A 16949-nucleotide genomic window follows, 5' to 3' on the forward strand; every position below is an offset into this window, starting at 1 on the left:
GAGCAGACCTCGACGCTGAAGGCGCTGGCCGTGCTCATCGCGCTGACGGGCAGCCTGGCGCTGCTGGAGCTGCTGTCGGCGCCCGGACTCACCATCTCGAAGGGCTCGCACCCGGTGCACTGCATCATCTTCCTCTCGCTCTTCATCGTCACCAACGTCAAGTACCTGCAGGTCACGCAGCTGCAGCAGATCGTCAAGCTCACCTTGCTCTTCAGCTTCACCTTCGCCTTCCTCTGCTGCCCCTTCTCGCTGGGCGCGCACGGCGCCGAGCCGTCCAGCGCCCCCGAGCAGGGCATGTGGCAGCTGCTGCTGGTCACCTTCATCTCGTACGCGCTGCTGCCCGTCCGCACCCTCCTGGCCATCGTCTTCGGCGTCGTCGTGGCCGCCTCGCACCTCATCGTCGCCCTCACTTCGGCCAGCGCCAAGAGGCAGCCTCTCTGGAGGACGGTGAGTGCGCCCGGCGGGCGGGCGGGCGGGCAGGCGGGGACCGAGGACCGGCGGGGCCCGGCCGGGCTGCGCTCCGTCGCAAGGGCCGCCCCGAATGCTCGGAGTCCCTCGGGCTCCCGAGGAAGTTCCGTTCAGGCCCAGCGCTGGAAAAGGGAACCGACGGCCCTGCAGGATAGAGCCGGGGCTGGCATGAGATGGCGGGCTGCCCGGGGTGTCGGGGATGCTGCTCGCTCGAAGATGCCCAGAGGGTCTGCAAACTGGGCTTGGGTGTTTTCTGCCTATAGCTGATACAGTGGGAAATGGGGGCGCTGAAGTAAGTGGGTGGGTGAAGGAGAAAGAGAATGAATGTCTGGCAGCACATGGCTGCTTTTGTGGAAGGACAGGGTGCTTGAAATGTGTGTGGATTACGATCACGTTATTAAGTGTTTGTTGTTTTTGGAACTGCTGAAAACGGCTTATCTGCGCCCAAGATGATACGGACGCCGTATAATGTGCAGAGAGAGGAGGATACTGTATATTGATCCACCCCGCATATATCGCCAAGTTTTTAACGAGATAGCAGAGTGATACCCGTAGGATAAATGGGATAAACACGGACAGCGGAAGGCTGACAGCGAATGAGGCTGGACAGGGGTGGAAAGGTTCTTTTCTGTGAAGTGAAGGAAATCGTGTAGAAGATATTTTGATGGAGCCCCTTTTCTTCCCATCTCTAATTCCATAGGCAAGCGGATGTTTTCGGAAACCCTCTCATTCAGGCCCCCTGCTTCCCCATAGCAGCTGCTTGCGCCCCCCTCTCTTCGCCGCCCCTCACAGGCTCCCTCTCTCGCCCATTAATCCTGTGGCAGAGCTGCATCTTCAGGAATGTGCTGTTGCAAAGCCCCCCCCCCCCCCGTCGCTATTTATGGCTCTGCAGGGTTTCCTCAGGTGTCCACAGCCTAAGGGACTTGAGCTGGAAAGGAGAGAAGAGAGCTGGTGGGAAGAGAGAGGAGGCAGGTGGAAGATGGTTTGCTTGTCTGTTGTTTTGGCAGTTCACAGATGAGTAGCTGCTGGCTTGGGTGAATCTAATTTTGAGAATAATAATATAGGTGAAAACAAAACAGCCTTTTCCTTCCATGGTGCTTTCTGATTCTATTTTCTCTGGCTGACTAAGACTGTCATGACACACAAACATAACCCACAGTGAAAGAGGTGAAGTTATACTGGTTGGTTATTGTGGTTGAATCTTTCTGAATTTCGGACACATGCTCACGGATCACATATATGTGCTCACACCAAATACATAAGGAGACGCATGTAGCCAGCTTACAAGATTACTCCTGGCTCACTGCTACTGAGCTGGTGGACCAAATAAATTGTGTGTTTGGAGGGAGGGAGGGAAGCATGGAGGGAGGGATAAGCTGAGCTTTATGATTTACCCAGATTATCTGGTAGTCTATTTTTAAGTGCACGACTGAGAGGTTCAGAGAAAAAAGGAAAATATGTGAACAGTTGAACTTCAAAGAATAGATTTCTGTGAAAGCATCATCATCTGTGCCAAAGCGTGTGCCAGCAGCCCATTTTCAGTTAAGTTATACAATAAAATTTACATATTTATGAAATCCCACAACATTTTGTGCCCAAAGGGAGTCCAAGCAATATATGCTTTTCAAGTCATGTGGGTGGAGATGGAGGAATCTGTGTTCTCTTGGTTTCTTCTGATATTTTTATATATTTATTTATACCCTACATTTTTCATTGAAAGGGGCTCAAGGCAGCTTACATATAAAATTGGAACAGCTAAAAACATTGGGGGGGGGTTAAGGAGAACAATATTTTTTTTAAAAAATAAGCATTTATAGAATAAATGCTATATATAAAAATAGAATATCTTTTTAAAACATGCAGACAATTACCATAAAAACAGCACAGCAGCCAGCCTTTCATTAAAAGCTGTCAGTTCTCAAAAGCTTGTTAGAATAAGAACAGGCAGGAGCTCACATGCTGGTTGCTGATTTTTCCAATCTTAAATTCATTTCTGAGCCTCATGAAAATTTGCCAGCATTTTAGTGTGCATTTCTCATAATAAACACATTTTTGAATATCGTTTTGTCAAATCTACATTTTTGCCTGCCGCTGTCTCCTAATATAAATGTCAACGGATGGCTGTGTTTTGATTGCCTGTTGTTTCCAAAATGTGGTTGGATGGGTTCCTCTTTAAATGTGAACTGTTTCAGATTTCTCCTCCACACCTAGGTGTGAGTGCACAGCCTTGAATTGCATCTGCTCTCTTTAAAAAAAATGAACAAAGCAGCAAAATTTCTCTACCGTTTCCTGTGGATATAAATATTATCTTGCTTAAAAGTTTTCCAACTCTCTTGTCTGCATGGTTGTCTTTTGTTCAGCTTATTCAGGAGATAAATGGAACTCCCTAGTAAGTGTTTAGGCTTCAAACTATCAAACTTACTTGGAAGTAAATCCTATTTCGATCAATGTAACTTACTTCTAAGGGATGCGGGTGGTGCTGTGGGTTAAACCACAGAGCCTAGGACTTCCCGATCAGAAGGTCGGCGGTTCGAATCCCTGCAACAGGGTGAGCTCCCGTTGCTCGGTCCCTGCTCCTGCCAACCTAGCAGTTCAAAAGCACATCAAAGTGCAAGTAGATAAATAGGTACTGCTCCGACGGGAAGGTAAACGGTGTTTCCAGTGCGCTGCTCTGGTTTGCCAGAAGCGGCTTAGTTATGCTGGCCACATGACCCGGAAGCTGTATGCCGGCTCCCTCGGCCAATAAAGTGAGATGAGCGCCGCAACCCCAGAGTCGGCCATGACTGGACCTAATGGTCAGGGGTCCCTTTACCTTTACCTTTAACTTACTTTTGAGTGTACATATTCTGCATTGGGGCTAAAAGTTATTACTGGAAACTAGTGTTTCCTATAATGTTTTGAAAGCAAGATGTAAACATTTTTATGAATTACTCAAGGTATAAATATTGCACTTACTCACATTATGAAAGGGAGAGGGTTTCTGGAATGGTAATTTCCTCTGAAAACATTAGACAGGAAACAATTGGCACAAACCAGTTGAAGGTAGCTGATTGGGTGCCTTGAAATAAGGAGTCTTCCACATGTACTATATAGAAAAGCAAAAATTATTCATATTTGAGTTAATCAAAAGCAAGGTCATCTATGTCAGGTTGGAACCATTTCATCAGTCCTAACTGTCTTCCCATTCTGTTTTCAGTTACCTCTGTTGTTATATGGGGGACTGCACTCTTGTGTACCAGCTCAGTAACTGAAGCCATCATTTTCTGACCAAGAAAATAACCCATTTTAAGTGAGAATTACAAAACAGAATATAACTTTGAAGAATTGCTTTAAAGGAACAAAATAGCTTATTTTGCTTCCTGACATGTGATCCGAAAGCCCAGAGAGGCATCTAAAAGGAAGTTTTAATGGGTCTATGTCCCATTTAGCATCCAAAACAGGGCAAGGTTATCCAAATATAATCCCTGATTAAATAAAGAGCTGTATGAGTTAAATGTATTTTGGTGTAGCTTTCATGATTTTGAGGTTTCCCTTGACCTGGAAGACATAGGGCATGAACATGTAGATAGAGAATCCTCCTGTATCTGGCCTTCTTTGAGGTTCTGTGTAAAGTGAGAGTGGCATCTCTGCTGGTGAGGTGGGTCCCTTGATGCTCTTACAGCACTGGCAAATGCCTGACATTGCTTAACACTGGAGCCGACACTGTTTGCAATGATAATTTACATTGTTATAAAGAACCTGTACATACAACCTGGAAACATGTGGATCAGTCAGCAGATATCCATGCCCTAATAGCATTTACTTGGGTCACTGATTGCATTAAATGTGGCTTTGAAGGGAATTTAGATATTTATAGAGACAAACTTTAGAGCAAACCAACAGGATGGCGGGTAAATATCAATCAAAGATGTGGCTGGAGGGCAAAGCAGTAGGCAGGGGTATTTTGTGTCATTGAGAGATTCTCTTGGCAGTTGTGAGATCAGGAGAGATGGGTGACTGCACTGTGGGGAGATGGGTGACTGCACTGTTCTGTACTAAAGAAACAGCTTTTGAATTCTTTAAAGATTCTCTCTACCATAGAGGATCAAATTTCTAGATGAATAGCATTCCAGAAACTTAAATCAGGAATGTAGCAAAATGTAGGTGTCTGCCATATCACATTGAACAGATATATGTATTTTTTGATATGACATTGTACAGTAATAGTCAATTCTTTTGTATTTGACTGTATATCCAACTCTGCTTCTGGTGCTTGCTTTTTGTTGACAGCACTAAATAAAAAATATATGGTACCTGTCACAAGATGAAAATGTGATAACCTATTAAGTGATTGAGGTGGCAGCTTTTTGTTGTTGTTTAGTCGTTTAGTCGTGTCCGACTCTTCGTGACCCCATGGACCAGAGCACGCCAGGCACTTCTGTCTACCACTGCCTCCCGCAGTTTGGTCAGACTCATGTTTGTAGCTTCGAAGACACTATCCAACCATCTCGTCCTCTGTCGTCCCCTTCTCCTTGTGCCCTCCATCTTTCCCAACATCAGGGTCTTTTCCAGGGAGTCTTCTCTTCTCATGAGGTGGCCAAAGTATTGGAGCCTCAGCTTCACGATCTGTCCTTCCAGTGAGCACTCAGGGCTGATTTCCTTAAGAATGGATAGGTTTGATCTTCTTGCAGTCCATGGGACTCTCAAGAGTCTCCTCCAGCACCATAATTCAAAAGCATCAATTCTTCGACGATCAGCCTTCTTTATGGTCCAGCTCTCACTTCCATACATCACTACTGGGAAAACCATAGCTTTTACTATACGGACCTTTGTTGGCAAGGTGATGTCTCTACTTTTTAAGATGCTGTCTAGGTTGGTCATTGCTTTCCTCCCAAGAAGCAGGCGTCTCTTAATTTCGTGGCTGCTGTCACCATCTGCAGTGATCATGGAGCCCAAGAAAGTAAAATCTCTCACTGCCTCCATTTCTTCTCCTTCTATTTGCCAGGAGGTGATGGGACCAGTGGCCATGATCTTCGTTTTTTTGATGTTGAGCTTCAGACCATATTTTGCGCTCTCCTCTTTTACCCTCAATAAAAGGTTCTTTAATTCCTCCTCACTTTCTGCCATCAAGGTTGTGTCATCTGCATATCTGAGGTTGTTGATATTTCTTCCAGCAATCTTAATTCCGGCTAGGGATTCATCCAGCCCAGCCTTTCGCATGATGAATTCGCAGCTTTTAGAGCCTGTTAAAATTAAAGGAAATGTTGATTTGCATTGTTTCCTAGTTAACACACTCTCAGCAAGGATAATCTATGATGGAATACATTTTGTGTTGTCACATGATTAGCATTTCCCCCAACTGTGTTACAAGAAGAGTTCAATTGCAGGCTGAGACCATGGTTCAGGATGTCAATGGCAAAATGTTGTTGAAGGCATTGCTTCAGGTAGCTGACAGTAATTTAAATCTAATGCTATAATCACATATATGGTTTTGAATTGGTACTCCAATTTGCATCCAGTATAATAGGTGACTATATAATCACTGAATCTCTCACACCTATCAGCACAACACCACAAGGCTTTTATTTTGTTGTTTTCATATGTCTTTCATGCTGTGCAAAAATGTGTGACTATCCTTTACTCCTCTGAGCATGAGTGGGATGACTGTTAAGTTTTTGTTGTTGCCCATGAAAGAAAGAATGAAATCTTGTTCTAATGAATGAAATCCCAACTACTGCTGAGTTTTCCAAATTCACTTTTGCTTTCCCCCCAAAATGTCACTGATTGCTTATTTATGTTTAGAATCCTTTTCAAAATATCTGTTAATTTTCATTCAGCTGCTTGAACTGTATAGTTATTCAGTGATAATGGCTATTTCCTGACTTGTGATTTGATTTCCTCCTCAGTGGCAGCTTGACTCTGTATAGGGCTTTGGAATATATGAGTTAGCAGTTCTGCCCTGTGGCTGAAATAATTTTCTTTCTGAAAAGAATTGCAGAATTGAAGGGAATCTGTGGATCATGTAGTTCACATTGGTAATTAAACTGGTCAAAAACACTTGATTTTTTGACCAGGCAGTAGTCAGATGTTGGCACGTAATTATTCCTGTTAGTTTAGAAGAACTGTATATATTTTTTTACTTTTTTAAGATTTAAGCTTAATTTAGTTAACTATTATGAGACAATGATATGAAATTTTACACTATTGTGATCAACTATTTCAGTCTTAAAGTGTTATGTGAATATAAATGTATATTAATAATATTCAAGACATTGAACAGTTAGTCTAGGCTTTTATTCTTGAGTCCTTTGGATAGTTCACACCACTATGATTTTTTATATAAAAAAAGAAATTTAACCACTAACGCACACATAGCACATTTAATAGACCCCCCCAAAAAAAGGTTTTGTGTGCTTCCAGACAACAGCAAACCAGGAGAGAAGAAACATTTACTAGAGTTTGACAATATGAGGCAGTAAAAAAAAAAAAAATATTACCTACACATGGGCATTCTTGGCTTCAAGGCATATTTGACAAGTCCACTCACTTTTTTCAGTGGGTGGTGTTGCAGCCAGGCATCTGGCCCCCTGCAGTGATCCGGCATGGGGGTGGGGAGTTGACGCCACCCCCGTGCCATCCCTGTCCATCACCAGAGCTGGGCAGTACCATGCCCAGTGTGGCCCCGCTGGCCAATCAGCACCGGTAGGGGGAGTGGCCACAGGAAATTTAACTGCGGTGCTGCCGGGGCCCCCTCCTCTCACCTTTTTGCTGGATCTCCCAATCCACTTGGTCTTTCTTCATGCTTTGCTCTGACACGACCTTGCTGTGGACAAATTTCAGCTGCCAAATTGTTGGGACCAGGTAGGAATTTTTTCCACTTGGCAAATTGGCGCCAACCATTTGGTTTTCACGTACCTGGTAGCAATCGTCACAACTTTGTGTGGTTAGACATTGGGTAAGCCTTTGTTTGGTTGGAGCAAAGTTGTAGCCTGCGTCTACCTCTCCTCAGTAAGGGTATCCTGTTAAAGGGATCTGGGGGTGTGCATCCTGTCTGATGCCCGGACGTGAGCTAGGGCCATGCCACGACCCCAACGGGGATCCCTCGGGCTGCCCCTATTTGATGTAAGCCATAAGGCCCACCCTATTGGTGGTTTAACCTTAAATTCACTCCCTGCAGATGGGTGGGAGTCGTGATGTAGCCTGACCTAGCCTAAACCAAACCGCTCACATCTGTAACCAATAAAATTGTGGCCTATTTGAACCCATAAACCTACATACTTGTGTCCATGTGTTTATTAATCACTAGGTAAGAGTGGGTCATGGGGCCTTGGCACACAATATTTGAGTGCAATCAAATGCTAGACAGATTAACAATATTTTCCTGCCAGGTAAATGGACTAGTATACTGAAAGTATTCCCCATACCTAATCTATATGTCTACCATAACATGTATACCAATTCTGAAAGGAGTATAGCCTGTTTTTTCTATTTAGAATCGTATTGCATTCTGATGTTGAGCTTGTAGTCCTAAACAGGTGAAGTGGTGTCTGAATTTGTAGGATATGGAAGTTTCACCTTTAATGGACATGAAATCTGCTTTCAGTAGAGAAGTGACATACAGCATATGTAACAGTGGAGGATGCAAGACCTGTCTAGGATTCTAAGATAGTGTTTGATCTGATCAATTCATGTTAAAATCTAATTTAATCCATTTTGTTTCACATGACTTGGGTGTGATATTTAAAATGACAGAAATCTGTACTTGCTTTAATGTAAGTTTTCCACATCTTGCAAATGTCTGTGTAAGACTTCTGTGTTTTATCAGCTACATTAATCAACTCATATGTGTCCTGCTTTTAGAAACAGAGCAAGTTTTGCTCAAGAATGTTTGTTTTTACTCATGCTATTAATATTTTTTAATTGTATGTATTTTATTTATTTAAATATTTCGAAACCCCACTTTCATATAAAATATTGCAAGGTGGAATACAGCCTTAAAACACAATACTACAACAAAAATCAATAGGGACATCAAATACATCAGTAAAAGCTGGATGGCAAAGAATCTGAAGTTCAAAAGGCCTGTCTGAACAATACAGTTTTTGAAGGAATGGGTTTCCAAAACCCAAAACTGACTGTGCAGGCAGTTTGAAACTGAACCAAAATCCCTATTTTTCCTTAGCTAAAATCCATTAACTTAAGCTCTGAGCTCAATGCATAAACAAAAGTCCGGCTGTATAGACAAGTGCTCAGAGCCCTCTCATTTATCAGTTGTGACGGCAACTATGGCCTTCACTGTACCAGTAGTAGAACAGAACAGAGAGAAGACACGTCAGAACTTTATCTTATGTGCTGACCACAAAATACGCGCAAGACCAATGCCCGGGAAAAACGTCAGAGTGTGTTCCCGCAGATGATGACCTATTCTCCCAGATAAGAGTAGGAAGAGGAAGATCCTTTTATGGTCAGGAGTGCAGGAAGGAAGATCCTTTTATGGTTGAGAGTACCTGGACTTCCGGGTTGGCGCCTCCGGCAACCCGTCGTTTTGACCATATTGGTGAATTTCACAACAATGGGGTTATTAGTTTCCCAGTTTGCACAGATTGTTATCCATATCATTACTAAAAGGTTATTTTATCATGTTTGTGTCTTTTGTTAGGCTTAGGTCACCAAAATTATATAATTGGTTAATCTAATTGCAGTTTGTATCCCTTTATTATTTTAATTTCATTTAATATAGTTGCCCAAAATTTTTAGGACAAGTTGAATCATGTAATTTTCTGATTAATAATATGTTAGTTTTATCAACCAAGCTATGGTGTTGTTGTTGTTTTTTTGTTTTTAAATTATGGTAGATTTAATAAAAAGAGAACCTATGACAAGTTCTTCAAATGTGCAAGTAACCCAGCCTTCTCTCAGGTTTTCACACATACAGCAACGAAGTTCGATTCAATATTATATGTCAGCCTTGCCCTTGTCCTCATTCTTCAGATGGGCCATTAATCTTTTAATGATTATTAATGTATGTGTATTCCTTTATCTGTTCATTTGCCACTTTATTATTATTTTCAATTAAACACAAAACTATTCTAGGGATTAGGAGAAATGTTCCTAGGTGAGAGTGTATTGGTGCTATGCACAAATTGTTTCTGCTAAAGATTTGCAGAACACATTACCTTAAGAGCTTGACCATGAAGAAATAAAGGTCTGGCTTAAATAGATTAGCAATCTTTATTTTAGTCAGATTTTAGGTTTTTGTTGTTGCAGCTGGAGCTATTACAACTAGAAAATAAACTATATATTTTGAAAAGTGATTTTTCTGTTTGTTCTCTACGTATTGGGATGCTTCTTGAGATATAATCACCAACTAGTCTATAGTTATTACACTCCATTGGATACAGAGTGGGCTTTTAAAGAAGTGGATACATCATAGCCTCTTTCAGATCAGATAGCAGCACACCATCATGCAATGCTGTGACTACCACACCTCTGAGCCCATCAGTCACCCCATTTCAGTTCAGTTTCACAAGCCAGGGCAGGCAAGGATCTAATGAGCAGATGGCTGGATGCATCATTGCATCCTATACATGCATCCTATACATATAACCAGGCTGCATTCACTGGAACTGATCCCTCAACCATGGCTTTGATAAAATGTTGGACACCTGAGTTGGCATGGCCACAGGAGCAGCATCTGCACCATTGCAGTCCCAAGCAACTTTATCTTCAAAATGTTTAGCCAGCCGATTACAGGTAGCCACCACATGCTCCAGAGGTCTCGCCCCCTGGTCAGGCATGACCAGCCTTCAGGTCACATTGAACAACTCTGCCGGGCAGCTCTTTGAGGATGCAGTGGATCTATCTGCTGTTCCCACAGCCATGTGGCAGACACCGTAATTAATCTGAAAACATTCTCAGCCAGTTCCAGAGCAAGATTTAAGTTGCTTAACTACCAGCCAATGCCTTGTCAATTTCATCGAAGGAAGCTCCTCAGTGACAGTAAGAGCTGTTTGACAGTGGAATGGACTCCCACGTGAGGTGGCGGACCCTCCTTCCTTGGAGGTTTTTAAGCAGAGGTGGAATGGCCATCTGCCATGGATGCTTTAGATGAGATTCCAGCATTGCTGGGGGTTGACTAGATGACCCTTTGGGTCCCTTCCAACTCTACAGTTCTATGATTCTATTATCTGTCATTTTGTTTTATGCATGGATGTAGTGGCACCCTAGAGGTATTTCCCTACTTTTCACAAAGTCTCTGACCACCCGCACTCACTGTTCCTTTGGTCATGAAATGATGAGCATTGTGTTTCTAATTCACAGCTATTCTAAGAAAAAGCAAATATTTGCTCAGTATATTCTACTGCATATATTTGTAGACCCCACTCACTTCTCTTTTAACTGCTCGTGCCATTTTATTTTTGATGAAACAGCAATATAGCCAATGTGAAATTCAGGGGCAATAAACCCTCTGGCTCTTCTCCCTCCATCTGCCTTAGTAGGCTTGACCTCTTGCCCTAGTTGTCATTCAAGTTCTCAATGTGATTTCCCACTGTTTTGAATCAAGGCTACTCATGCATTTAAGAGATGAAACGTATTTCAACCAACTGAGAAAGAGGAAGAACAAAATTACTTTACTGATATTATTCTTCCACCACTTTGGAAGCCTCAGTTCACTTTTCTCGGTGTGGCCCTTTATTTTATGAGTCTGCTGGATCAAGCCAATGGCCCATCTAGTCAAGTGCCTGCTCTCCCCATTGCCAACCAGATGCCTCTTCTGGGAAAGCCGCAAGTAGGATCCGAGCACAAGAATCTCCTCCCTTCCTTTGCTTTTCAACTACTGGTATTCAGAAGCATTGCTGCCTTTAGCTGTGCAGGTAGAGCAGAGCCATCATTGCTAGCATTATCACTAGCCTCTTTTAAAGCCACCCCAGCTGGTGGCCTTCATGAGTGAGTTCCATAGTTTAACTATGTGCTGTGTGAAGAAGGAATTCTTTTATCTGTCCTGAATCATGACATCTATTGGAGCTCTTCACAACCTCTATATGTTTTAATGGCCCTGAAGAATTTAGCATTGTCAGCAATCTTGGCCACCTATCTCTAGCTCATTTATGAACAAATTGAGAAGCACAGGTCTTAATATTGCTTATTGGCAGAGAACTGTCCATTTATTCCTTCTCTCTGCTTTCTGCACCTTAACCAATTCCTGATTCACAAGAGGACCTGGATACTCCTTTTCTTGGGTGCTAGTGGAACTCTCAAGTAAACACAGTTTGCATATGTTAGTGTCTGAAATTATATGCTGTTTTCCCCTTACTGATGAACAAAATGAACTTGCTTTATTATAGAAGAAGCAGAGGATTTTGGATAGAAACAAGATTCCCTCACTCCGAACAAGAACACCTATGTTGATAGAAAGGGTGCTGCATAGCTAGATTGGTAGTGTTAAAAATCTAAATGGCACCGCTTACTGGTGGTAAATTATAACAATATACAAAGCAATCAGTGTTTATTGTGTTTTAATGGTACTACAAGATCTGCCACCTGAGGATCCTCACTACTCCATCTCTTTTCTGATTTGTCCTGCTGATGACTACAGGAAGGTCTTAGTGGTGGGGCTTTCATTATGCCCTAGAAAGTTCTAGGAGTTTTGTTCTGTATTATCCAGGACTGCAAGAAGCTATGGGTGGCATTGCTCATGGTTCCCAGAGTTCCTAGAGATGGTGGAAAGGACTTTAGGGAATAAGTCTAGATTATGTTGTTGATTGAAGAACATTCCAGTTGACAGAGGTGGGTGAGTCTTGTTTTCACATTAATCTGTGATTTATTTATTTTAAAAAGCTCCATGTGGAAATTTGTATTTAAATGCAAATTTTTATCACAAAATATTTTATCACAAAATGTTTCCAGGCACTTTGACTTGTGCCTGGAAACAGACCAGTAGCCTGTGAAGCTGTTCTAGCAAGGAAGTCACCTGCTCCCTATTGTTGTTGTTTAGTCGTTTAGTCATGTCCGACTCTTCATGACCCCGTGGACCAGAGTGTTACGATATGGATGCAATGCAGCTGCAAACTGCTAGCTTGAAAACATCACATGATGGGTTCTCTACCTGCCGCGGATCTTACGGTGGAGAGAATTTGTTCCGTGGTTTTGAATGAGAGAGACAGACTTGCTGCAATAGATGTCGCTGACAGGGGGGGGTGAAGCTCGGAGATCTAGCGCCCCCACTGCTATTGCTAGTGAAGAGCAGGCTGTAGCATTGAACGTTGTCCGTTGTTACAATTATGGACAGACTGGGCATCTTCAGCGCAACTGTAAGAAGCCACGTCAATAGAAAGGAGCTAAAGGGAGCTCTGCAAAGCCTGAGGCATTAGGCAAAAGTCATACCAAGTCCCAGGTGAAACCTGCAAAGGCTTTGCTATCCACAAAAGCCGCATTTTCAGCCGAAAACGCGTTTGTTCTTGACACTGGAGCGACGCAACACATGACATCGTGCCGAGAACTGTTTTCTACATTTGAGAAGCAAAGCTTCACTGTGAAGCAGGCCAACGGTCAAGAGATCCAGGCGACCGGGTTTGGAACTGTTTACCTGGAGAGTCTGAACTTGACAATAAACAATGTGTATTTGGTTCCTGATTTGAAGTACAATCTGCTGAGTGTTTCGCAGATCACAAAGAAAGGACTGGTCTTGTCCTATGATAAGCAAAGCTGCAAAATCTTCAAAGATGGAGAGCTGTATCTTTCTGCCAGAGAGAAAGATGGACTATATCTATTGACATTTGAGAAATCTGATTACAATATGGCTATTGCATGTGATTCTAACATGATTTCCCTTGCAGGTGTATCGAAAGACGTCCAGAAAGCAACGAAAGTAACCAGTGCTTTTCAGCGAGTGTATGCTGATGTGATTGGTCCTCCAGCACCATCTAGAGGCAATGCAAGATACTATCTTGTGTGTGTGTGGATAATTTCTCTCATTATGTGTGGATATACATATTGCAGAGTCCAAAAGAAGCCTTAACAAGGTGTAAAGAGTTTTGTGATAAGGTTAAAAGTGTTCACGATGCAAACATTGATTGTCTTTTCACAGATGAAAAGCCAGTTTTTCTTTTACAGGATTTTCAGGATTTCCTGGAAAAACAAGGGATACAACATAAGGTTGCTGTTTCTGCAGGTGCATGGAACAAAAGTGTTTGTGTACAAGTGATCAAAGAATTGCAAAATGGCATGAAGGCACAATTGCTGAGTTCACATTTGCCACATGAGTATTGGGCTGAATCTTTATCGTGTTATTGTTACACTTGGTTGAGAAAGGTTTCAAAAGGTTTAGGAAGTTCTCCTTTTGAAAGGCTATTCCATAGAAAACCTTCTGTTGCCCATTTTAAGGTTTTTGGATCTCACGTAAAGACAGAAGCTCCAGGTGGAGTTAAGAATGCCAGAGGCATTTTTGTGAGTTACGAAAAGGGTCTCTACAGAGTAATTTTGTCTGAATCTGGTCAGGTGATTCTCACAAAATTTCTAGAAAGTGCTCCTGAACAGGAGAGAGTAATTGTTCACACATTTCCCACTGAGGACAATTCAGATGATGATTCTGATTTTGCTGATTATAGTGAATCATAGAATCATAGAGTTGGAAGAGACCACAAGGGCCATCGAGTCCAACCCCCTGCCAAGCAGGAAACACCATCAGAGCACTCCTGACATATTTCCAGTTACAGAAAGGTAGCCGTGTTGGTCTGCCATAGTCAAAACAAAAAAAATTTTTTTCTTTCCAGTAGCACCTTAAAGACCAACTAAGTTAGTTCTTGGTATGAGCTTTCGTGTGCATGCACGAAAAGCTCATACCAAGAACTAACTTAGTTGGTCTTTAAGGTGCTACTGGAAAGAAAAAAAATTTTTTTGTTTTGACTCCTGACATATGGTTGTCAAGCCTCTGCTTAAAGACCTCCAAAGAAGGAGACTCCATCACACTCCTTGGCAGCAAATTCCACTGTCGAACAGCTCTTACTGTCAGGAAGTTCTTCCTAATGTTTAGGTGGAATCTTCTTTCTTGTAGTTTGGATCCATTGCTCCGTGTCCGCTTCTCTGGAGCAGCAGAAAACAACCTTTCTCCCTCCTCTATGTGACATCCTTTTATATATTTGAACATGGCTATCATATCACCCCTTAACCTCCTCTTCTCCAGGCTAAACATGCCCAGCTCCCTTAGCCGTTCCTCATAAGGCATCGTTTCCAGGCCTTTGACCATTTTGGTTGCCCTCCTCTGGTACTGAGTGGTACTGAGAGTGACACAGATAGCTGAAAGAGCTCAGTTGACACAGTCATTAAGAGGAAATCTCACACAATAGCTAGACCTTCACAAGTGAAGGATGAACCACTGTTTACTATTGGAACTGGTTCTCCAAAGAGTCCAAAGGATGAGCCAGTCAGCAGAGAGGATCAGCACGTCATACGCAGGTCTGAGAGAATAACAAAGGGCATACCACCCAAGAGGTATTCCAAAGCGTTTGCTAGTTCAGCTGTTGCATGTGTTACTATTGTTGACAACTCAAGACAGGTTAAAGGTGTGTCCAAGTCAGAGACAAAGACACAACAGGGAGTTGCTAAGCGTAACACTACATTCCCTAGCCAAGGTAATGCAGATGCACTCATTCCTTGGAAGTCAGACAACCAGAGAGTTACACTGGGGAAACCAGTGGTGGGTAGTTCCAAGGGTGGAACTGAAACAACAGGGGATTGTTATATGTATAACAACTGTTTGTTTTCTTCTCTGGATCAAGCTTTGTTCGCAGCTCACATTGATTCATATGGGGGAGTATGTTACGATATGGATGCAACGCAGCTGCAAACTGCTAGCTTGAAAACATCACATGATGGGAATGTTGGAACTGTCTGTGGGAAACAGTGGGACAGTCAGTTCACAGGGCAATGCACCGGAATTTGCTCAGAGTGCAATTTGAGACCTTCCTCTTGTGTTTGTACAGGAAGTACAGGAAGTCTTTGTCACTTGTTTGCCGGAGTCTGAAGTGAGCAGACACGTTTTATGTGATGCTGAAGAGTCAGAAATAAACCATGTAAATAAATGTTTCTGACTATCTCTTTCCCCTGCCGGGGAAGCAGGAAAGAATGGGTGTGCTCTTCCCGCGCTGGGGAGTGTTGCCTATTGAGACCTAGCCTGAGTTGCTGGGGAATGCAGCCAGGGAGGTCATCGGAACTCAAGCCGGGTGCCTGGGAGGGTTGCCAGCTTCTCCCGATAGAGGCTTGATTTCCAATGCCAGGCACTTCTGTCTTCCACTGCCTCCCGCAGTTTGGTCAGACTCATGTTTGTAGCTTCGAGAAAACTATCCAGTCATCTCGTCCTCTGTCGTCCCCTTCTCCTTGTGCCCTCAATCTTTCCCAACATCAGGGTCTTTTCCAGGGAGTCTTCTCTTCTCATGAGGTGGCCAAAGCATTGGAGCCTCAGCTTCACGACCTGTCCTTCTAATGAGCACTCAGGGCCGATTTCCTTAAGAATGGATACGTTTGATCTTCTTGCAGTCCACGGGACACTCAAGAGTCTCCTCCAGCACCATAATTCAAAAGAATCAATTCTTCGGCGATCAGCCTTCTTTATGGTCCAGCTCTCACTTCCATACATCACTACTGGGAAAACCATGGCTTTAACTATACGGACCTTTGTTGGCAAGGTGATGTCTCTGCTTTTTAAAGATGCTGTCTAGGTTTGCCATCACCTTTCTCCCAAGGAGCAGGCGTCTTTTAATTTAATGACTGCTGTAACCATCTGCAGTGATCATGGAGCCCAAGAAAGTAAAACGCTAGGGTCACTTAGTTGGCAGATCCTGAGTATGGGGCTGTTTGAGCCAGCTGAAGTTTCTGAGCCCTTTTCAGAGTCAGTCCCATGTTGGTTGCACTGCAGAAGTCCAAACGGGAGTGGAATAGGGTTGGGTTGGAAGTTCCAAGCTGAATTAACCCTTAGGGTTCTAGAAAATGTTTTAGCAATGTGTTCAAGCTCCCACATGTATTGCGAGGCCAGACTGCTTTTCATAAAGTTTTCCTTTTTTGTGCACCAGAGTTCACATTGTCATATCTCTGTGTCTCTGACCTGCAGATGTAGGACCATATTGGATACTTTATCATCTGAGCTATGGCCATCCTACATGGCATTTCTATACCATGGTGGTGCATTATGATTAGGTGCTAGGTTACACTATGTCTGGTGTTTTGTTTTGGCAATGTAGGTGGGGTAGTCATCAGTGTGGGGCAGGTACCATAATCCTTCCTCCTTGTGGCAGTTGTTAAGAGAATGGTCATGGATTGAAGGAGTAAAGGACACAGTGTAAATGTGCTCATCTGCTCTGCTGCCTACATCTGACCCACTGTTCCACTCCATTTCAGCCATTTTGTTGGATTATCTGAGATGTTCTACTATCTAGCATATTTGTCATGGGGTGGCATAGCTGTTCTGCCAGTGTCTCACTGAACGCTAGGGTCACTTAGTTGGCAGA

At 43.1% G+C, this 16949-nt stretch overlaps 1 protein-coding gene across 1 annotated transcript in view; it reads left to right on the forward strand.

The window, feature by feature from the left end:
- The first annotated feature begins 190 nt into the window (after positions 1 to 190).
- Positions 191 to 16949, forward strand: part of ADCY1 (adenylate cyclase 1) — a 173388-nt gene continuing 156629 nt past the window's right edge. Inside the window, exon 1 of the mRNA XM_083578000.1 lies at positions 191 to 447. Coding sequence (XP_083434126.1) covers positions 295 to 447 — 153 coding nt within the window. The 5' untranslated portion in view covers positions 191 to 294. The remainder of the gene's footprint in view (positions 448 to 16949) is intronic.

This window comes from Podarcis filfolensis (genome assembly GCF_964270895.1).
Source record: "Podarcis filfolensis genome assembly, chromosome: 12".
Lineage (NCBI taxonomy): Eukaryota > Metazoa > Chordata > Lepidosauria > Squamata > Lacertidae > Podarcis > Podarcis filfolensis.